The sequence below is a fragment of the Diorhabda carinulata genome, chromosome 11 (genome assembly GCF_026250575.1).
Source record: "Diorhabda carinulata isolate Delta chromosome 11, icDioCari1.1, whole genome shotgun sequence".
Lineage (NCBI taxonomy): Eukaryota > Metazoa > Arthropoda > Insecta > Coleoptera > Chrysomelidae > Diorhabda > Diorhabda carinulata.
The window spans coordinates 6,356,902-6,381,071 of record NC_079470.1 but is presented as its reverse complement, the minus strand read 5'-3'; the positions used below and the strand labels follow the sequence as shown (position 1 = coordinate 6,381,071).

The 24,170-nt window shown below is 30.8% G+C and overlaps 2 protein-coding genes across 2 annotated transcripts in view; one reads left to right on the top strand and one right to left on the bottom strand.

The window, feature by feature from the left end:
* The window catches only part of LOC130899302 (neuroparsin-A-like), a 47,525-nt gene extending 37,293 nt beyond the window's left edge, over positions 1–10,232 (bottom strand). Inside the window, exon 1 of the mRNA XM_057809148.1 lies at positions 10,192–10,232. The gene's annotated coding sequence lies outside the window, so the exon portion shown is untranslated. The remainder of the gene's footprint in view (positions 1–10,191) is intronic.
* The window catches only part of LOC130899301 (RING finger protein 145 homolog), a 32,030-nt gene that overhangs the window by 5,522 nt on the left and 2,338 nt on the right, over positions 1–24,170 (top strand). The window contains exons 2-3 of the mRNA XM_057809147.1: positions 1,329–1,508; positions 21,397–21,515. Of these exons, the coding sequence (XP_057665130.1) occupies positions 1,329–1,508; positions 21,397–21,515 (299 nt within the window). The remainder of the gene's footprint in view (positions 1–1,328; positions 1,509–21,396; positions 21,516–24,170) is intronic.

Here is a 24,170-nt window from a genome sequence, read left to right as displayed (position 1 = left end):
CAAAAAATAAAAGGAAATTTATTGGTCACTTGGGAGGGCGATTTTTTCAAAAAAATATCGATTCTTAAGCATCGATTTTGTTTGTATTTATAAAGTAAATGTGAATCCATTTTATGAGAAACAAGAAAGATACCATAACAAACAATCTCTGGATCTCTTAACAGCAAAATCAGGAATCAGTCTGTCATGTCTACTGGCATTGGAGCGGTTCTGCTCATCACTTGCAATGCTGCCGGCAATTAAAAAAAAGCGCTCAAAAGGATCAGATGATCCCCACGATACTCTTGCCAGTAAAGTATTAAATCAAAGAGTAGGCGTACAACTGCCTACGATCAATAACGTTTACATTCTTTTTCCTTTCCAGTACAAGTGTATTACATGTAGTGAGTCGCTTTTTTACAAGCAACGGAAAGTGAACACACATCCATCTCGAGTTTGTGAGTAATTAACCCTTCAGTACATTCAGATAACTGTAAATAATTTTATGGTTTTTTTACCAAAACAGAAAAAGTTGAAGGGTGAAGTTTTGAGGGTGAAAAATCGATTCAGTACAACATATAATATTTGGTCCGAGGAATTGATTCTTCGATTAGTTGGTTTCAGATCGTCGTGTCTACTACCATATGAAGTGGAAAAAAAAGAAGAGCAATTTCTTATGTTTAACAGTAAATGTATAATTATATTGCCAACTATTTGGAGTTTTCCTTTCTTGTCATTAGTGAATGTTAGCGCTGAACCCGTAAAATATGTTACAATGTTTTTCTTATATATAAAATAGTTAAATTATAACTATTTTTTTGTAGAAAGACTTTCGTGAAATTGGGGTAAATGATTGTCAATATTCATTATTCTGTATAAGAATTGCATTACATCCCTAAAATGCGACGCCTATGTAATTGTGTATGGTTCACTGGTCATAAATAATATTTGAGGACATATATACAACATGAGGGCATCAGAAGTAGTACATTTGTCCTTTATTGTATACACGGATTGTTTCTGCTATAAATAACTACAATTCTCACGTATCATCTAAAAATACGTTAAATATAATTTCACTACTGATGACTATAAACTGAAATTAATATTAATTGCATTGATTTAAACAATATGAAAATATGAATATAATACTGAAAACACAGTTGCCAAGAATTATATTGTTTAAAAATACCTCACACGTAAAATATATTTAGATTTATTGAGCTCAGTCTGAAAAAACTTATTTTTCGCATCGATATCAAATCGAGAGATGCTTTGAATTAAGAATTTCTTTTCAAAAAATGTATAAGTCCTCAGAATGATTGTGATTCATTCCTTTTTTGTTACAGTATGTTTACTTTCCGTGCTTTTTCTACTACCATACTGTTCAAGAGGCCACTCGCCATTAATTTTAAGTTTGGGAGGATGGTGTCTAGCAAGTTATTCATTTTTGGTACTTCCTGTATTAATATCAGCGAATTATAAATATCCGATGAGATGGTTGCGGCAACTTGGTAATAAAATCGTAGGTAAGGAGGTAACGAATCATAATATCATAACTATCTATTACTTAGAAGAACATTTTTTGTCACATGAAAATTTATATCAAATTTTGAATGTACAAGTACCTCCCAAAAATAATATGTGAATGACACAAAATTTACACGCCATGTTTCCTTGTGATTTCAAAACATTTATTTTCGTATAAAGTACAAACAACAACCACATTCAGAGATATTATTGCTAATATGGAAAAAATAGTTTTAGTGAATATTCGGTTTTTGTTAGCACTTTTCTGAGTCTCCAAAAATAATCTGTTAGCATTCCTGAACTCCGTTTTCTTTGATAACGGGATAATAAAGAATTGGCCTGATGGAACCACTCGTGTTGTTTTCCAATTTCCCAATTTATACTTTCCTAGAAAACCTTCAAATATTCCCTCTTAAATTTTTGATTTGCAGATTTTGGGAAATTTCTCTTTTAGATATACATTTCCCTTTTAGACATTTACAAAAATTTTCATCAGGTCAAGCTTTTTATGTAGCGGTGATTGGAGAATGTCATCAGGTTTCTTCAAATGATAATTTTTAACATTATTATGGCCTTGAGTGAGTGATTTACCCTTGAACTACACTTTCTTTGTATATATTGCCCCATTCGCAAATGAAAAATCATAATTTTATGTAACCATTTGTAGTCCAAGAAAAAGTGCCATGACTTTAACATCGTCACAATTTCAACAAACGTGTTTACTGAATTCAATTTTTCCAAGATGAAATTTCATATCCTTCTCACATCAGAACTATGAGCAACCGGAACTGAAGGAAGTTTATTTTCGTTATTCAGAGATACTGATCTCAAATTAGTTTTCAAAGAGTCCATATTCAAACATATTCAAACTTTAATAAATTCTTCACAACAGAAACGATAAACTAAATTACCTGGTTTTAAAAAGTGAGGTTTCATTTCATTATCACGAAACCAAAAATGGAAATCAAAAGAAATTCCAGTCGTTTAATCTATACCCCAAAAGCTCCCACTGTTTGAGAGATAAATACTTTATTGTCAAAAAATGGTCCCAATTTGTAGACAAAAGCTTGTAAAAACTAGAAAATTTTAATTTACAGAAAAAAACCACGTTGAATAGCATAATAATAGGTAATAAAATTAGTATATAAGTCCATAACAAAAATTAAAGTGTGCAGCATGCCCGGAATTAAATATTATTATTAGAATAGAAGTCGTTTACTGAGTAGAAGGCACTTTCTAGTAAATATGCCCTCAAATGCGGGAAAAGATGATATCGATTTGATTGTGCATTTTTTTGGATTGTAAAATATTGAGCCCTTAATTAATTTTGAACGTGGATTATGCAAGTAAAGCTCGTGCTACGTGTTCCTAAGAGGATAACCGTGCAACGATCTTTCTGAAATTGGAGAAGCTTAGGCAAATAGATTCAAAGATGAATAACGAAGGGAAAGTCAGAATTTTTGATGTTTTGAAGAATTATCTGCAGTGATCCTCGCTGTTTAGTTCGAGTAAATATCTAACAGCTCTTTTTTGTAGTTTGAAGAATCAAATCACGTACTAAATCGTTCTTTTAATGTTGATGGTTCATAACTTAGGTCACTAACTTCAGATACCTTATCGTACTGATTTAGAATAAGTTCCCGGAGTAGAATCCTGGCTTTGTGATCGATTTGGAGGTTTTGGCACAGGCAGTTCGGCACTATATATGATGGGTCTGTTGGCTGAAGACAAGTTTCGATACTAGATAGTGTGTTTGGAGTTGCTTGTAATGCCTTTTGTTTGAATCTAACAATCACTAACATGATTCTCTTGTTCGGTCCAAATCATTGGGATTACAAATGATTAATGTCTCAGTTCTTCTTTAGCCCAATCTAACAGCAGACTTAGATACGTCGTGTGGGACTCAAGAATTATCTTGATTCCTCACAGGAAATCCAAAATAGTCTGATAGCACAATTCAATTAAAGATGTGAAATTTTGACGCTAAGATGTAAAATTCAATATTCCACACACAAAACAAAAACTATCCGGGTTATTAAGACCCTTTCGTGGAATGTTTAGTAACAAACGTATATAATAAAGTGATATATTCGTCTAAATTAAGGCACGTAATGAAATGAATATGTAGCTCTCACAAAAAACTGAACGTGGTTGAAACAATATTATCTATATATTGTCAATGAGTGCACAAGATTATGATTAATCATCACAAAATTGATGTGACAAAAAGGTTCTTCACTAGTGTAACCTTCAAAAAGAAAAACGGTCATTCCTATCTTTTATTAGAGAAAATAACACTAAATAACAATTTAATTTCAAAATCAGGGTCGAATAATCTATAGAAACAAAATGTTGTGCGTAGGGTATCAATAATCGATACCTATACAATGTGTTCATAAAGTTACGTGACTAATTTCTGTTGAGCTTACAAACAAATGCTAGATAAAAATTTTTTCCAGTGCAAATGTATATGTCTCAAATTTGCAACAGTACACCCTGTATATATTTTCAGTTTTCTATAATGAATTGAAATACTTAAGAATTTGTAACTCGATAGGTGTATGCTAGAGTGATTATGTCTCAAAATTCAATGATTATCGCATACGAAATTGGTTGCCCTGCGCTGTATGCGCTTTGTCATACATAAGTATATGGTAAGTATCTGTTATTGCGAAGTAGATAAAAATGAAGAAATTGGCGTAGATATTGAATAGGAAAACTATATGTTGATGGTGGAATAATTTAAAATAATTGGACGATGAAAATGTTCTACATAATTTTGTCGATTTGAATTGTTATTCCCTGTATTTGACGACGTTATTTTCCATAACTACGATAATTAACAAACTCATTAATGAGACACCGACAACAAACCCACTAAGTGTCAAGCGATTATGCAATCAACAAGTAACACACAATGTGTCAATGTTGCTTCAAATGTGGAATTGCCCGTCTATAAGAGGTTACCAAAACTTAGAGATCATTTGCGTGGTAAATGGTGAATAAGAGGTTCAACAATTTGTCATTCGGGACGCAGTATAATGTTAGAATATGGAAAAATGTGTTAACTCATACCAATTTTATATTGTGAGTGTATTGGTAACAAAGAAAATGGATCACTCTACGTAGTTTTATCTTTTTTCAACATTTGTAAAGAACTAGACTACAACACAAATGATTTGAACATGTATGCTATAAAATAACTTAGAGATCATTTGCGTGGTAAATGGTGAATAAGAGGTTCAATAATTTGTCATTCGGGACGCAGTATAATGTTAGAATATCGAAAAATGTGTTAACTCATACCAATTTTATATTGTGAGTGTATTGGTAACAAAGAAAATGGATCACTCTACGTAGTTTTATCTTTTTTCAACATTTGTAAAGAACTAGACTACAACACAAATGATTTGAACATGTATGCTATAAAATAACTTAGATATCATTTGCGTGGTAAATGGTGAATAAGAGGTTCAACAATTTGTCATACAGGACGCAGTATAATGTTGGAATATCGAAAAATGTGTTAACTCATACCAATTTTGTATTGTGAGTGTATTGGTAAGAAAGAAAAGGGATCAATCTACGTAGTTTTATCTTTTTTCAACATTTGTAAAGAACTAGACTACAACAATAATGATTTGAACACGTATGCTATAAAATAACTTGGAGATCATTTGCGTGGTAAATGGTAAATAAGAGGTTCAACAATTTGTCATACAGGACGCAGTATAATGTTAGAATATCGAAAAATGTGCTAACTCATACCAATTTTGTATTGTGAGTATATTGGTAAGAAAGAAAAGGGATCAGTCTACGTAGTTTTATCTTTTTTCAACATTTGTAAAGAACTAGACTACAACAATAATGATTTGAACACTTTTGCTATAAAATAACTTAGAGATCATTTGCGTGGTAAATGGTGAATAAGAGGTTCAATAATTTGTCATTCGGGACGCAGTATAATGTTAGAATATCGAAAAATGTGTTAACTCATACCAATTTTATATTGTGAGTGTATTGGTAACAAAGAAAATGGATCACTCTACGTAGTTTTATCTTTTTTCAACATTTGTAAAGAACTAGACTACAACACAAATGATTTGAACATGTATGCTATAAAATAACTTAGATATCATTTGCGTGGTAAATGGTGAATAAGAGGTTCAACAATTTGTCATACAGGACGCAGTATAATGTTGGAATATCGAAAAATGTGTTAACTCATACCAATTTTGTATTGTGAGTGTATTGGTAAGAAAGAAAAGGGATCAATCTACGTAGTTTTATCTTTTTTCAACATTTGTAAAGAACTAGACTACAACAATAATGATTTGAACACGTATGCTATAAAATAACTTGGAGATCATTTGCGTGGTAAATGGTAAATAAGAGGTTCAACAATTTGTCATACAGGACGCAGTATAATGTTGGAATATCGAAAAATGTGTTAACTCATACCAATTTTGTATTGTGAGTGTATTGGTAAGAAAGAAAAGGGATCAGTCTACGTAGTTTTATCTTTTTTCAACATTTGTAAAGAACTAAACGTCAAAACTAATGATTTGAACACTTTTGCTATAAAATAACTTAGAGATCATTTGCGTGGTAAATGGTGAATAAGAGGTTCAACAATTTGTCATTCGGGACGCAGTATAATGTTAGAATATCGAAAAATGTGCTAACTCATACCAATTTTGTATTGTGAGTATATTGGTAAGAAAGAAAAGGGATCAGTCTACGTAGTTTTATCTTTTTTCAACATTTGTAAAGAACTAGACTACAACAATAATGATTTGAACACTTTTGCTATAAAATAACTTAGAGATCATTTGCGTGGTAAATGGTGAATAAGAGGTTCAACAATTTGTCATTCGGGACGCAGTATAATGTTAGAATATGGAAAAATGTGTTAACTCATACCAATTTTATATTGTGAGTGTATTGGTAACAAAGAAAATGGATCACTCTACGTAGTTTTATCTTTTTTCAACATTTGTAAAGAACTAGACTACAACAATAATGATTTGAACACTTTTGCTATAAAATAACTTAGAGATCATTTGCGTGGTAAATGGTGAATAAGAGGTTCAATAATTTGTCATTCGGGACGCAGTATAATGTTAGAATATCGAAAAATGTGTTAACTCATACCAATTTTATATTGTGAGTGTATTGGTAACAAAGAAAAGGGATCAATCTACGTAGTTTTATCTTTTTTCAACATTTGTAAAGAACTAGACTACAACAATAATGATTTGAACACGTATGCTATAAAATAACTTGGAGATCATTTGCGTGGTAAATGGTAAATAAGAGGTTCAACAATTTGTCATTCGGGACGCAGTATAATGTTAGAATATCGAAAAATGTGTTAACTCATACCAATTTTGTATTGTGAGTGTATTGGTAAGAAAGAAAATGGATCACTCTACGTAGTTTTATCTTTTTTCAACATTTGTAAAGAACTAGACGTCAACACTAATGATTTGAACACTTTTGCTATAAAATAACTTAGATATCATTTGCGTGGTAAATGGTGAATAAGAGGTTCAACAATTTGTCATTCGGGACGCAGTATAATGTTAGAATATCGAAAAATGTGTTAACTCATACCAATTTTGTATTGTGAGTATATTGGTAAGAAAGAAAAGGGATCAGTCTACGTAGTTTTATCTTTTTTCAACATTTGTAAAGAACTAGACTACAACACTAATGATTTGAACACGTATGCTATAAAATGGTTAATGTTTAAAGAGAAAGAACAAATACTAGTAAAACAAGCACAATATTCAATGAAATCGTTATCATTCCCAAAATTTATGAAGTAACTATTATTTTAAAAACTTCTAGAAATCGTCTTTATCATACAAAAATTCGAGTAACATCCGAAAATAAATTATTTTTACCGCTCTGACATAACATAATATAAAACGATTGCTTATGACTAGTTATAAGTTTATTATTATCCTAAAATAATTTTAGTAGACTTTTAAATTGTTTTGGGACGCGGATCATAAATTTTTAATTACTGGTAGTATTATATGATTGTTGATAATCAGTTATAATCGAATATGTAACGAGAGTGTAGGTTCAAAGAGCTTTTGATATTTATATCTTTCAACAAAATAATAAATTTGGTATAACAAAAATAGGTTATTGTAGATAAAGTCGATATTACCACAAAGGTCAAACAAATATATTTTTATAATAAAGAAACAAAAGTAAAATAATTGAAAAACTGAGACTACAGTAATTTGTAAATAATTTGATAATTCTATAACTGATTGGTTATCAGCATCAAGTTCCGAGGTGTGAGGAACTATAAATTAAATAATTAAAAAATAATTAAAAATTTTTTATGAAGAAACACATTTTATTTAAATTGTACTGAAATCTACAACACAAAATTTTTGGCTTGAGTCTTGATACTTTTTTATCGTTATGATGCTTGCTATAACAAAATTGAAAAAGTATATGGTGAGCATATAGGCATAGAAATGTGAAGAAAAGTTAATAATCAGTTGAAAAATCTGCTATTTATATGATATTACTATATTGATTTACTCTATTCACTATTTTTTTCAGATATAACGGCCGTAATCAATCAAAACAATGAATTTTAACTTCACTCGATAGCGGTTTTCTTAGCTTATAATAGTTAATTCCATTCAAATTTCTGTACCTACTTGTTCACAATATACTTTTTTAACTTCGTCAACTTCAGCATATATATAAAAAATATAAAATTTAATTCTCATTTTTTTGTGTATTTCATTTCATTTAGCTAAAAACTCAAATAACTGATTTACTTCACAAAAATGGTTATAAAATTTGTAAAATGAAATTAATTTTATTAAAAATACTCTTATGGAATGACAAAAATGCAAAATAAAACATACCATTTCATTTAAAAATTAAATTGATTAATTGTCATTGAAAGCGAAAAAGTATGCGAAAATCAATTGATTAAAAAGTTGATTAAAAGCGAAAATTCGATTACAAAATTCCGTCTTAACTGACTAGAATACTAGCGGAATTCGCCAAGCGTCAGATTGTCCTCCCATTAATAATGAACTGTACCAGTTTTTTGAAGACGCTAGCTGACGAAAATACTTATATAGATAGATAAAAAATCGAATTTGGAGAAAAAATTTAGTACCAAAAACTTATTCTCAACCCCCCTCTGCTAGTCGATTTTGACTGCTCGAAGGTGGATAGAGGCTCCGTCTTTAGACCTCAAAAATAAATCTCTATAAGTCAACAATTTTTTGAAAAAATTTACGGAGAAGGGTGATAAGAAGACATGAATATTACAACATAGTAGTGAAAGAAAATATACTTTGAAAAGGGAAGAAAATTGCATATTTCGCCCAGCATTTTGTTAAATTTTTAAAAATGTATCCTTTAAACCACTTATCAAATTTTGTACTATTGAATAGTTCACGACAACCAAATTTTCTCAAGACTGTTTTCTATTTTCCAACAAAAGTTTCTCTCCAAATCATTAAGTTAAGCATCGTTTTGGAATTGTAGACAATATGGTTGTAAACTTAATGATTACATGTCCTTGAGTTTCGTTTCTATCATAATTTTGTGACAAGTAATTTTCTAACTCTAAACTTTCTTCATCTGGCCAACGTTTCTAAATCTCCAAATCATTTTCTTCATTAATCAGTAATCAATAATTCTTCAAATTTAGTAAAATTACTACTATCTCAACACTATGCTACTGAATTTTATAAAATTCAATTCCTGGATAAACTATTTGATAGTGATAATCAACAACATTAAGTTCAAAATTTTGAAAAATGTACTTGTAGAAAACGCTAAAGGAACAGAGATTTGTCCTTGTGATAAAGTGTTTTCACATTAGTACGTAAGTATAATTATATTAGTTTCTATATAATGAGAAAATTTGCAAAAAATAAAAGAGAATGAAATTGGGGAAACTCTAATGAAATATGTAACTATATCTATATTCATATCAGAAGCCTTTATTTTTTATACTGAAAATAACAGGAAGTTAAACAGTTTCAAAATAGTTTGCTAAGCAGTTGCGAAATTTTTCATCTATCCATAAATACCTCGATAAAAAAAAGAAAATATGAACAAAAATAACTTCCCTATAAATGAATATATGAGTTCGGTTCTTCCACTAGAATATATCCAGAGAAATGGAAAAGTCTTGAACTACAGATGTGTATAAAACTTCAAGTTAAATCTATCACTTTCATGTTGAAATAGCATCAAAGCTGGAGTTTCAGGCTACAATTCTTCTTCGTTGCCATTAGCAGCAGAAGATTTTTACAAGGAAATTGAGCGGTTTCAAAATAATATGATCGGCTCTTCAAATCTTTCGAATTTTTTTAAATGGAAGTCAAAGTAGCATTTTCCATAGTTCAAAATAATTGTATATCTATAAACACCTCGAAGAAAGAAAGCTTGAACAAAATAATTTTCCTATTAGGAATGTATTGGTCGAAATATGATGAGAAATGGATCAAATCTGTAAGACAGAAATAGTTCATACATCCAGTTTTGGATGAAGATAAAATTGAGAGAAATTGATGAATAAATGGAGGAAGTGATACAACTAAAAATGCACATAAATAACATACTATATATATAATTGATGAAAGTAAACTTTTTCAAACAATATTGTGTATTAAAATAACTTACGTTGGAAGAAGGGTGTTTGTAGCTTTGAAGAAGTAGTTACTAGTAGTGAGAATGATTGCTGATAAAATTTCTTTTTATAGTCCTTCATCCACCCTCAACTTGACGTCTTGACGCTTTAATTCAAGAAAAAAATGACACTTTTTAATGAGTCTTTTCCAGTAGCGTAGATTTATGAAAAAAACTCATTTCTAGATATTGTCATCAGGATAACATGTTGATGATTACAGATGTATTATTTTACCCTTGTAAATTACAAATATACTTTACAAAATAATTTAATGATGCGTTCCACAAAATATACAGTCACACTTTCTGGCATCTGAATCAACGTACTACAAACCATTATTTGTAAATATTAGTATATCTAATATATACATATATAGATAATTTTGTATTTTGGAATCGAATAGGGATAGGAACAGACGAAATCTTATATATTAAAAAAAATGATGATTTCCATTCCGAGTCCGTTCAGGCGTTCTACCAAACCGATTTGCTTAATTTTTTTTTTTTTCAATGAAAGGTATTGATGCACAGATCAGCCATCAACCATCGGATTTCATCTAATTTTCTCAAGTTATACTCAAATGCGATTTCCCCCTGTACATTACTTATGGGAGTTTTTCGCATACACAGGTTCTATCCTCAATATCTCAGGTTCTATTCAAGATAGAGACTTCGTTTTGGTTTAAGAACACTCGCTGAAACACCTTCTTTCTTTTGAGTTCTTGAACACTTAAATCGGTTGAGTTGGAGAGGAGCTAGGCGCGGACATTCAATGTGGAGTTATGGATTTTTGTAGGTTTTTGGCAATTTTTATACATTCAAAGATCTATATCTCAGGTTCTAATATAGCTACAGAGTTCGTTTTGGCTTAAGAACACTCGCTAAAACACCTTCTTTCTTTAGAATTTTTGAACAATTAAATCGGTTGAGTTGGAGAGGAGCTAGGCGCGGACATTCAATGTGGAGTTATGGATTTTTGTAGGTTTTTGGCAATTTTTCTACATTCAAAGATCTATATCTCAGGTTCTATTCCAGATAGAGACTTCGTTTTGGCTTAAGAACACTCGCTGAAACACCTTCTTTCTTTTGAGTTTTTGAACAATTAAATCGGTTGAGTTGGAGAGGAGCTAGGCGCGGACATTCAATGTGGAGTTATGGATTTTTGTAGGTTTTTGGCAATTTTTCTACATTCAAAGATCTATATCTCAGGTTCTAATATACCTACAGAGTTCGTTTTGGCTTAAGAACACTCGCTGAAATACCTTCTTTCTTTAGAGTTTTTGAACAATTAAATCGGTTGAGTTGGAGAGGAGCTAGGCGCGGACATTCAATGTGGAGTTATGGATTTTTGTAGGTTTTTGGTAATTTTTTTACATTCAAAGATCTATATCTCAGGTTCTATTCAAGATAGAGACTTCGTTTTGGCTTAAGAACACTCGCTGAAACACCTTCTTTCTTTTGAGTTTTTGAACCATTAAATCGGTTGAGTTGGAGAGGAGCTAGGCGCGGACATTCAATGTGGAGTTATGGATTTTTGTAGGTTTTTGGCAATTTTTCTACATTCAAAGATCTATATCTCAGGTTCTAATATAGCTACAGAGTTCGTTTTGGCTTAAGAACACTCGCTGAAATACCTTCTTTCTTTAGAGTTTTTGAACAATTAAATCGGTTGAGTTGGAGAGGAGCTAGGCGCGGACATTCAATGTGGAGTTATGGATTTTTGTAGGTTTTTGGCAATTTTTCTACATTCAAAGATCTATATCTCAGGTTCTAATATAGCTACAGAGTTCGTTCTTTTCTATTATAATGATTTCTGATACTTATTTAATGGATTCGATGCGAGCGAAGCCGCGGGTAAAAGCTAGTTTGAAATAAATAAAAATCACTGTTTCAATTTTTAACAAACTGTTTACTTCTACACCATTGCTCACAATTACCCAGCTATCGTCTTCAGAAACTGTAGGTAAACCTACTTATATCTGTTGAATTTTCCCAGTAATTAATCTCTTCCCGCGAACAACAATTCCAGGTTCTTTTTTCCTTTTCAAAATATTCTTACATTCAACAGTCTCAATACAACATTTTTTAAGAATTTTACATTATTTATATTTGTTTTATGACTATAATTCGGCATTGCCCGATACTTCTGTCTGTCCGTATTTTGAATGAGCTAGGTGCTATTTATACCAGACATTAACAGACCTCTTAGTTTCCCCTATATACTTCTTTAATAATTATCTGACAGTATATTTTTTGTGTTGATGTGTAATAAAAGAATATTAATCGCACAAATTTGTTCATAAAAAATATCACAAACTTAAACTGACTTTCTTCCAAAATTTTTAATTTTATTGTTTTTTCTTTATCTCCCATTTTTATTTTAGGATCCTCTTCCAGTTTCATTACAAATGAATAGAATTTTATTATAAATAATGCTAGATGTTAACAGACTTTCTTCCGGTTATTTTAATTTTAATCACCTTTCTTCGTCTTCCATTTGTATTTCCGGATCCTCCTCTATTTTTCACATCATAATATGTCGACAGAAACTTACACGTTTCTGCTGCTGGTCTTGCTTGAACCACTTATTTTAAGTTGATGCTTCTGTCGACACTAACACAATTTCTATGAATGTATTGAAATAAAGCAGCGTTCAATTTAATATATATCAATATTTAATTATTGATTTTCGGTTCCTCAGACGCTATGCTTTTTTCTCTTTAAACTTCTAGAGATTCTATGTTTTTACCAGGGAATGGATACAACGTCATATATTTTTTCTACCTTTCTTGTTTTCATTGTTCTTTACATAAAGGAAAAATATCTCGAATTGTTTACTGCTGTGTAATTTATATTTGGTATCAGGAGCAAAATAGAGGGTGTATATTTTGAAAAATTCGACTTGCATTTCATATGTTACTTACCGGTATTCTATAGTATTGAATTTTTTTGAAAGAAATTCAAAGATATTTTACGATATTTTATGTGTATCTCAATTAGTTCTCGAACTACCTGTAAGATGAAATTATAATGGAAAACACAGTACCGAAACAAACAACTAATGACGTTGGTGAATGGATAAGAGTTTTATCGAAGAATTATTTGATGAAAATTATTGGTATGCTTCAAATATCAGTTTGAATTAGATAGAAGTAAGACAGATGTCGAAAAATATGTTCTAACTATTGTCCATTAATAGTTATTCAAGGCCATCTACTCACCCACTATTTCCTGTTTTTCAAATGCATTATATCTGAAACTGGGAAAGAGCCAAATAATAAAATCAACAAAGTTCGTTGAATGAAACTAAAATACAATTATTGTTGATTATAACAAAAAATTTATTGATATATTTGAAAAATAAGTATTGGTTCATGTCTATCATGACATATGGCATGACAAAACAACTTTAAAAGTTTGTAATTCATCCAATTTTGTAGAAATAAATATTTAGGCAGTGATCTTCTGAATACTTTGTTAATCAGCGATCTTTTGAGTTTTGTTCCTGGAAGATAATTCTCATTTTTAGTTATACTGAATACACTGTTTTTACAGCACCACTACACCAACACTCACAATTACAATGTTTGAAGCGCGTTTCGATAACCAAGTTATCTTCTTCAGAGACTGAAGGTAAGGTAAGTGAGGTAAGTTAAGGTGAGTTTGTTGTAGTTGGTGTAGTGGTGTGTGAAACAGTGTGTTTAGTATGAATATCATCAACGGTCCCAGAAATTCCAACTTAATTTTTATTTATGATAAATAGGGAGAAAATCGGAGAAAATTTTCTAAAACTAGAATTAGTGCTCGGAGATTAATCAAATAATCAAGAAGACTTCATATTTTTCAACTTAACCTTAATCTGTTGCAGTTAATTGAAAAGTGCAGTTCTTAGTAAAAAATTGAATGGACCTGTGAACATAATATTTTCCAAAATTGTCAAAATTTTTACAAGAAGGCTTAAAAAAACTTGACACATAATATGGCGTTGAAGTCACATCTTACAACAGAGTAAAACATTGTTATAATGAATTCAAACGTGGCCATCTGTCCTGTCATTGTACCTGAAAAGATTGAGACATCTTTGGGTATGACATCTTTTAAGCCGTTAATAAATATATTCCAGTTGTAATTGGCTGGAAAGAAGACTGGTGCGTTAAATGTAAAACACATTTATTAAATTAATCTTGGCAAAACCCAGTGAGTCTGTTTTTCAAGATGAGCCAAATTCAATAAAGGTTATTGGCGGAACAAGCACATCGAAGTAAATTGTTGCTCTTTTATTTGGTATTACCTTTCAGGTTGGCAGTAGAGTACCGTAAGACGATAAACTTCGATATTTATGTTCGTAGTAATCAATACCATTATCTTGATTCAACATTAACCTGCGAATATTGACTAAATCAAGAACTTCGGTAAACATTTTGTGATAAAGCAGTCTGCTGTATGTTTATTTTCAAGCTTAATGGCTTTTGCCCATTGTTAATGTTGGTGACTCTTAGTCAATCATCCACACACGATTCTTCTGGCAGATAGGAATATGATAAAATGGTATACATGTTTCATTACCTGTTGTTATTTTAGAAAGGATACGATATTCCTCATTATTCAACATCTCTAACGTTTCATGCATGATCTTCACTCTCTTTGCCTTTTGGACATTGTAATTTTCTTGTGGAGGGGAAGATATTCTAAAGACATCTCGGCTTCTTGCTTCCAACAGACCGTAAAATGAAACAACCAGCAGGTATTACTTCATTATACTGCTTGGACTTCTTTTGGTCTATTTATTAAATCTTTCTGTTTTTAATTTATTATTTTTGTCCCCCTATTAGATAGGGTTTCCAGACTTTCTAGCTAGCTATCATTTTATGAATAATATTTTCTGGTGACAATAAACCCCCAATTTTTTACAAGGTTACTCTACGTTCCTTCTCCCATCTTTGATATGCAAAAAAGATATAATCTGCAGTTTTTTCCAGTGCAGGACGATAAGGACAAATTGGAAAGGTTGTAATTTTCAAACGGTAATAATAAGCCATTTAACTTCCATGTTCTGTAAGTAGCTGTATCAGATGGTAATTTACAGATCCGTGTTTTCTATTTAGCCAAATTTTCATCACTAATTCATATTTCGATGAAAAATCGTATGTGATACTATTAACTCTGTGTTAGTAGTGACTCAACTGCAGTCGGAGCTTGCTGTGTAGCGCATTTAGGTAAATCTTATACTAGTAAAAGCCTACTCCAAACATTTATATTGGGATTATTTTGTTTACATCTTCTGATTGTTCTCTCTCAGCATATGTACCTCTTTCTAAAAGTGTATGACCTCTAAAATGATTAATTCGTTTGTGTGTTATAATGATAAATAATTTGAGGAATAACAGAGGATCACTTGAAAACAGATGAGAATATTTATTTAAAACATTAATTACAATATTTACAACAATAACAACAAGATGAAGAATCAAAGGCTATGTTATCTAAACACAAGAGTATGTCAACAACATAGAAAAACAAAAGCTATGCTACTTGGAATAGTAATAATAATCGTGTCAACATCAAAGAAGAGAAAGTAAATGAACTTTGTGTTTTCCAGATTATGCAACTTGAATTAAAAATAAAACCGTCTAGGATTCCATTTATAAGAATGATAATTCTATGTAGTGCTGCAAGATACGACGAGATTTCCTGGTAACATATATCAGCGTTGTTTATTGTTATTTTTTTAATGATAATAATAATAGTCTGATGCTTGAACTATTTAGTGACAGGTTCAATAACGATAATAATTATTATTGATTTATACCACTGAGTAAATATCACCTATAAATTTTTTGGTAATTATACACTTTCACGGTCACCTGGTTTTTTGGCTCTAGAAAATCGAAAAATGGATGGATTTTAATGATCTTGGTCTCAAAATGTTCCATTTTACGGCGGATTTATAAAAAAAATTAGTAGAAATAGTTGGAATGACAATTTCTCATAGTTTTACTGTTTTAAATCGTAAAAAAAACGGTTTTGCAAAATAATCCTTTACAAAAAATTATCTCGTTATCAGATAAAGTTCTTATATTTTTTTTGTATTCTACATAAATTAATAAACAATTAAAAAAAAATCCAAAAAGAATGATTTTTTCTCAGTTTTTATAGCTTAAAATGAAATCGATGAAAAACAATCAATTTTCGTGAATAGTTTCGTACTATATTCTTCAATGTTAATAGTTTTTGGATCATTAAAAATCGAAAAATAAATAAATTTTATAATTTTGGTCTCAAAGTGTTCCATTTTACGACGAATTTATGAAAAACACGGGGGTAGTGGCTGAATTTGCGGTTTTAAATAGTTTTAAACCTTAAATAGTAGAAAAACTTTTTTTTATATAAATCCGCCGTAAAATGGAACATTTTGAGACCAAGATCATTAAGATCCATCCATTTTTTGATTTTCTAGAGCCAACCTAACCTAACCTAACCAAAAAACCAGGTGACCGCGAAAGTGTATAATTACTATAATTTTTTGTAAAGGATTATTTTGCAAAACCGTTTTATTTTACGATTTAAAACAGTAAAACTATGAGAAATTTTCATTCCAGCTATTTCTACTAATTTTTTTTATAAATCTGCCGTAAAATGGAACATTTTGAGACCAAGATCATTAAGATCCATCCATTTTTCGATTTTCTAGAGCCAACCTAACCTAACCTAACCTAACCTAACCTAACCAAAAAACCAGATGACCGCGAAAGTGTATAATTACCATAATTTTTTGTAAAGGATTATTTTGCAAAACCGTTTTATTTTACGATTTAAAACAGTAAAACTATGAGAAATTTTCATTCCAGCTATTTCTACTAATTTTTTTTATAAATCTGCCGTAAAATGGAACATTTTGAGACCAAGATCATTAAGATCCATCCATTTTTCGATTTTCTAGAGCCAACCTAACCTAACCTAACCTAACCTAACCTAACCAAAAAACCAGATGACCGCGAAAGTGTATAATTACCATAATTTTTTGTAAAGGATTATTTTGCAAAACCGTTTTATTTTACGATTTAAAACAGTAAAACTATGAGAAATTTTCATTCCAGCTATTTCTACTAATTTTTTTTATAAATCCTCCGTAAAATGGAACATTTTGAGACCAAGATCATTAAAATAGAGTCAAAAAACGAGGTGACCGTGAAAGTGTATAATTACCAATTTTTTTGATAAATAGGCCAGAAATATAGTTTTAAATTACTCCCAGATCGTTTAGTCTACTGACATTTTACTATCGAAATTGAATGGAATCCTTTCTCTACCTATCTACACTTCAAATCAAAGTAAATTTTATTAAATTTGTGGTGATTCTATCTTTTATATTGGCTGGTAAGTTTTTCTTTGTTTTTTTGCTGTGCTCACAAAAAATTTCAGTTCTCGTTATGGATTTCCTTTTATTCCAAGTAAATTTTGTGTGATAGTTTTCATATAAATTCGTATTTTCTATTCTTAAATTTTTGTGACCACAATAAAAAATATGCATAGAGAAACTTACCAGCGAATCGAGTGGGAGGTTGATAACAAATTAATTTCTTCAAAAACTCGAATGTTAGAATAAATAAATCCGAACTGACTACTATGCCACAATAGGAAGATTCAAAAGGAAAACATAACAATCCGAATGGTATGTTACGGCAGAGAATAAACGTGGCCGTACAATCACTGATGTTTTATTTTGCACGAGTAGAAAAGAAAAGAAAAACGCGATTATCTAATTGAATTAATTGTACTTCGAATTCTAAATTTGACTACTCTTTTCAGACCCAAGAAAAATGCTTTGAAAAAAGGAATATCGAATGAAGACGTATTTCTGTTTAAATTAAGAATAGAGTAGATAAGGGACTCATTGTATCACTCTCGAAGTTAATTATCTTTATGAATAAAACGAGGTTTGGTTAGAAAACTCTTTTTGCTTACTGGACCATAGACTTGATTTACGTCTAGGAATTTACTACAATCTCTATTAGAAAATGTAATTCATTACTTTCTACACTTAAATATATTGTTTTTGGGTACTTTTCTCTTGAATCTTTTCTCTATAAATGGAAATGTAAGACTGTGGAGGATTCAATATTAATTATTCGAGGACAACATAGATATGGACAAAAAGTCATCACATAAGAAGCAAATTCTACACGTGCTAGCTTCTGTTTTGAATTTAATTATAAAAAAATGGTCAATTAAAGACAGTCGACCATATTTTTATAAACATCTAGATTATTTGTTATGTCTCATAGACGACAAATTTGAACTAAGTCAAATTATAATTATTGAAAGAGGACATTGTTTATCAGTCGTTGCCGAGTGTTTTTGATGTTGATAGATCGAATTCTGAACGCATGCGAAGGTTACGGTACATAATTACATTCAAACAAAACAAAAAACAAGTGAAGAAACCATAATCAGTATTATAAATATCCAATCATGGATCACTTATCTACTCGATTCTTAAACAAAAATAATTTCCTTGTTTTTAAAGAATCTTAAATAATTTACTTCATGGGAGAAAGTAAATTAGATAAAATCTTTGTTTGCCTGAGACTCAATAACTTTTGAAATATTTGTGTTGACTTATTCTAGAAATAATTTCTCACGAGACAAGTTTTATTGTGATATAATTTTCTATTCTATACTATGACAACTAGAATGTTTTGTACCCTCATAGTGTTGACACACTAGAGAATTGACTACTAGACCTACTTTAGCGAGATCAAGTTTGCAGTGTCGTGAAATACTGATCTTGAACAACAGAATTTTAAATTTGAAATGTTTTAGAAACCTCGGTTTCGTTCTGAGAACTTTAGGAAGTATGCTCAAGCTAAAAACGTAGATCTTTACTTACTAATATATCCGTTCTTCCAAAACTATATTCATTGAGTATCATTAATATATGTGGTAGTATATGTGGTTCAAGTTTTACATTATTCATCCATCTCAAGAAACACTTTGAAACACAATTTTATCGCGGTTTAATTAAAACGACTTAGAAACTAGACGTATATGTTCCTCCTTGATATTCCTTCACAAAATTATTTGTCTAAAATTGTCTTTTAAGCTTACAAACACTTTAGTTTTTATCTTTATATATGGAATGAGTCGGTATCACTGTCATATGCAGAACTCTTTTGATGTTTTTCAAAGCACTACCTCAAACATAAAAAAATTTTCGTAATGTTCTTACTTATTGTTTATTTGGTTATCATGAAATTATGTATCACTATAAGATTTACTTATATATTGTTTGGGGAGTCGTTTTGGCTTTCCAGTCGCTCTGGATATTTTGTGCGTGACTACATCTAATTTTTTTCCCAAAATACGTAGAATTCTCCCTAAAGAGACTATTTTCAAGATGTTTTTTTTCCACTTCCCAAAATGTTAGCACTACTACTAAGTCTTCCATCTTTATTTACACTAGATTATTAACATTTTTATCTGAATGTATTTCTGGTTATTATACGTGTAAATGGAATAAAATTAATAAAAAATTCTTAGGGCTGTGACCCTTAGAAATAAATTCAAAATTGTTTATGGAAACCCAGTCACTTACATCGCCCTAAAAAGACCTGTCCGTTCAATTTGTCTACTTTTTTTAATGTGAGGGCATAGTGCGACCAGATCCAAGTTAATGAGGAACATTCATAGATAAATGTGGTAAATTGGTCTGACTCGTTCCTTTTTAAACGACATAAGGGCGCTGTACCATAAATCGCTTTTAATCCAAGTGCTTTTGACTGCTAAAAGTTTGTTTGCGTTAGTGTTGCCTACTTTTTAAAAACATATAAAATATTTATGGTTTTGGAGAGGGTAAATAATGAGAACATGTGTAAAATAAATGAGTATTATTGATTTTTAGTCTCAAAACAATATTCTTAGACACTTTATACCTTACTTAACAAATTTTAGATAAACAATCATATTACTGTTGTATCTTCTGATTTCATGTCTTCTTCTTCTTCTTGTAGTAGGACGAGGTCCTGTCAGGTCTGTCATCTGCCCTCTTGTGACGCCGATGTCCAGCTATCGTACCAGCGTTTTGGGGGCCTACCGATTGGGCGTCTTGTGTCTGATTTCTGTGTTTTGGCCCATTTGGCAATCCGTTCTGGAGCCATTCGTTCTACATGGTCTCTCTGATTTCATGTGTGTAATTATTTCTTAATTCGATATCGGTATCGGTGTCAATATCACGTTTCGTATTCATTTGAACCATAGTTTTCCGAAGAAGTGAAAACAATGAAAAACTAGAAATTATCGCTTCTAAAACCAAAACGAAAAATTTTCTTAACCTCAAAAAAAACTTTTCAAATAGAGTGACGAGTGAATACGGCTACTTACAACTGATAAAACTAATATCGACATTTTTTTGGACACGACAGTGCGTCCACAAACATGGTTTCTGTACAGTACACTTACATAGAATATAATATTATTCTCTATTTAGAATACGGTTGGCAACCCTAGTCCGAAGTCACCGTACTCACAATATTAAGGGTTATATGATCTCTGGATTTTCTGAAAATAGTTCTAGAGCCATATTTCCATTTATCTTTCCATACAAGGATACAAGGTTTCAATGAAATAATTCTCAGATTAAGGGACAACTATGGTGAACATTACGTTTTAATGAACACTAATTCACTAAGTAATCTGCAAATTTCCCCATTTCATTTTTATCCTGATTTTTTGATCAGAATATTGGACCACGGATATCGATTTTTTGATAAATGTTATATGGGTATATTTACTTGTCAAACCAATAATTTTATGAATTATGTAATACTATTTCAATGTATTAGATGAGATATTAAGAAAATATTGGTGGTACTAACTTTTGTGTTTGATATACTTGGAAACAAAATTTATTTTCAATTATTCTCATACTTTTACGGACGACCCTACTCCCATGGTAAACTTTTAATTAAATCTCTAATCAATATATAATATGAATACGTTATCCTCTAACAACTAGTCACTAAACAAATCAGTCGCCTTGTCATCCTTCCTTATCCAAGAGTTGTTTATGTGGAAAATTTCAATCACTATGCTGTTATTAAAGCGACAATTACTTTATACAAATTCATGAGTGTTCATTTTAATTATATGATCAATTTAAGATAATAGTTTCACTTCAAATATATGTATATTCTGTTGCAGATTTATTTATGAAGTACTACGGACCAGTCTGTTATATTCTCTACAAAATATATGAGCCTTTAGATAAATGCGAAAAGGTTTTCATGAAGATGTCTAACATTTCTAACTTAATCACACAGGTAAAAATAAAATAATATTTCCAATATTCAACATATCATTAAGTATAATTTGTTCGCTATCTGATATCAAATGAAATAATAAACATTAAGGTATCAATTTTGAAAAACTATTGAGAATATGTACGAGGTGTGACTATTAAGTAATAAGACCAGCGCTGCTAGAGAATAAGCATGCGTGCGCCAAAGGTTGATGACTATCAGCCATTTGGCCTGAAGCCTAACAAACCAGTGCATAGGAGGCCCGTTGTAGTCCAAATTGTTAAGTATGTTGAGTCTGTAACGGGGTGCAATGAGATATACCTGAAACGTCCGCTTTTCTCATTTTTGGTGCAATAACTAAATGTGTTATTTTTATAAATGAAGTCAAAGAAAAAACAATAAATAGTGAACTTTTTATAGAGATTCAAAGTTAGTCACGCCTAGTCAAGTTTCAATTTTTCATTTAAATAAAATAGTATAGTATATAGGATCTACTTTGAAAAAATTATCTATCCATATTTACCCCATTTGAAAATACCGTAATTTTTATGCGATGGTTATTTATATGGGGTTATTCCACTTTACAACTTTGAAACGTAAGAATCTTTTCTCATTTGGCAAGAACTGGAGGGTTAAAATAATACAGAAAAATCTCAATTTCTGTGTCAAGAGTAAAGGTATCAGCTTGAGCGACAGTGAGCATTTGGGACAGTCAAAAATTGCGTCAACCAACGAAATTATCGAAAAATTTCAATAAGAACAATTATACATCGGTAAACTAATCGTGAGTTGGGTTACGCGTTTGCTCACTTTGGACCAAAAGCGCATTCGAATAAACATTTTCCGGACTTTATCGGTGTGACTTGAGCACAACGAGTCTGATATTTTGCGTCGATTATTCACTGTTGATATAAGACTTGGATACATTTCTACGATCCAGAAACAAAGCAACAATCGATGGAATGGCGACACTCTGGTTCTTCAAGACCTAAGAAATTTTGTGTCCAAAAATCTGGTGGAAACGTTCTTGCTTCAGTTTATTGGGATTGCCATGGATTGATCATGATTGATTTTTTGGATAAGGGTAGGACAATAACTGGAGATTACTATCCGATATTACTGACCACTCTACGGGAAAAAATTAAAGAGAAAAGTCGCGGAAAGCTATCCAAAGGTGTTTTGTTTTTGCAGGACAATGCCCTGCACACAAATCTCATGTTGCCATGCAAAGAATTCGTGATTTAGGGTTTACATTACTAAAACACCCCCTTTATTTACCAGATTTGGCTCCGTCCGACTATCATCTTTTTACTCAACTGAAAAAAAGTTCAAAAGGTCGTAAATTATCTTCCAATGAGGAGGTAATAAAAGATTTGGAGGTCTAGTTTGCAGAGCATTTTTTTAAATGTATAGAGACGTTGCAGGTTCGCTGTAATAAATGTATCCAATTAAGAGGAGAATATGTTGAGTAATAAAATATTTTGACATTGAAATTTTATTTGGTTCTATAGTAGGTCAAGAATTTTTCAGTATATCCTCGTATATACACAAATTATAATAAATTACTGTTGTTTTAATATATTTCAAAAAAATGAATCAGTTTTTAACAAAAAAAAACTTTCCATATACTTTTAATCACGTTTTGATGTCATCGGGACCACTGTGCAGTGTAGCCGAAAATAGAGCAACGGACTGTTGAAATTTCACATAAAACTTGTGTTTTTGAGTGGTTTAAGCGTGATCAAGATGGCCGAGGAGATGTTGAAGATGATTGACGTTCGGGTCGCTCTTCCACATCAAAATCAAATGAAAATATGGAAAGAATCGGTAATCTCATTGGATCTGCCGTCCGCAATGTATTTGTACGTTTGCAGAATCTATAGGAATTGACGAAGAATATTTACACGAATATTTTAACATGCGAAAAGTGTGTACAAACCTGGTGCCTAAAATCTTCACATTTGAACTACAAGACATTCGCAAAAATATTGAATACGATTGAAATTTACTCAAACTGATTAGAAAAGCTAATAACGTATTACGAATCAAATCTGCATAAAAGGAACAAGATTTGAGACTGTTGAAGCTGCCCTGGAGGCAAAGACTATCTGCACTGTTACGATCAATGGAAGATCCGCATGGAGGGATGTAGGGATAGAGGAGTGGTATCTATTGAGGGTTATAATAAATAAATACACATATTATCAAAAATTATGAATGTTTTTGATTTTAGGTCTCTTCTGTTTTGAAACTAGTCTTTTTAATAATTTTTGGAAGAAAGATAAAATTTGACGTTTCGTCTTTTCTTCAAGTCCCTATCAAAATATGATATTAACACTGACAATTTGCGTATTTATATTAACCAATAGATCACCTACATCGATAAGAAAAATTTTCTATTTTGATTTTATTCTTATTTTGATGTAGGTGATCTATTGATTAATATAAATACGCAAATTGTCAATATCATACTTTGATAAAGACTTAAAATTAGTCGAAACGTCAATTTTTTATTAATATTTCACAAATTATTAGAAAGACTAGTTTTAAAAGAGAAGAGACCTAAAATCAGGAACATTCAGATGCATTATAATGTTTTATATCACCGGTCTCGTTATTTAATTGCTACACCTCGTACAATTAGTATAATTTAATAATAATTTAGTTCATTACTGC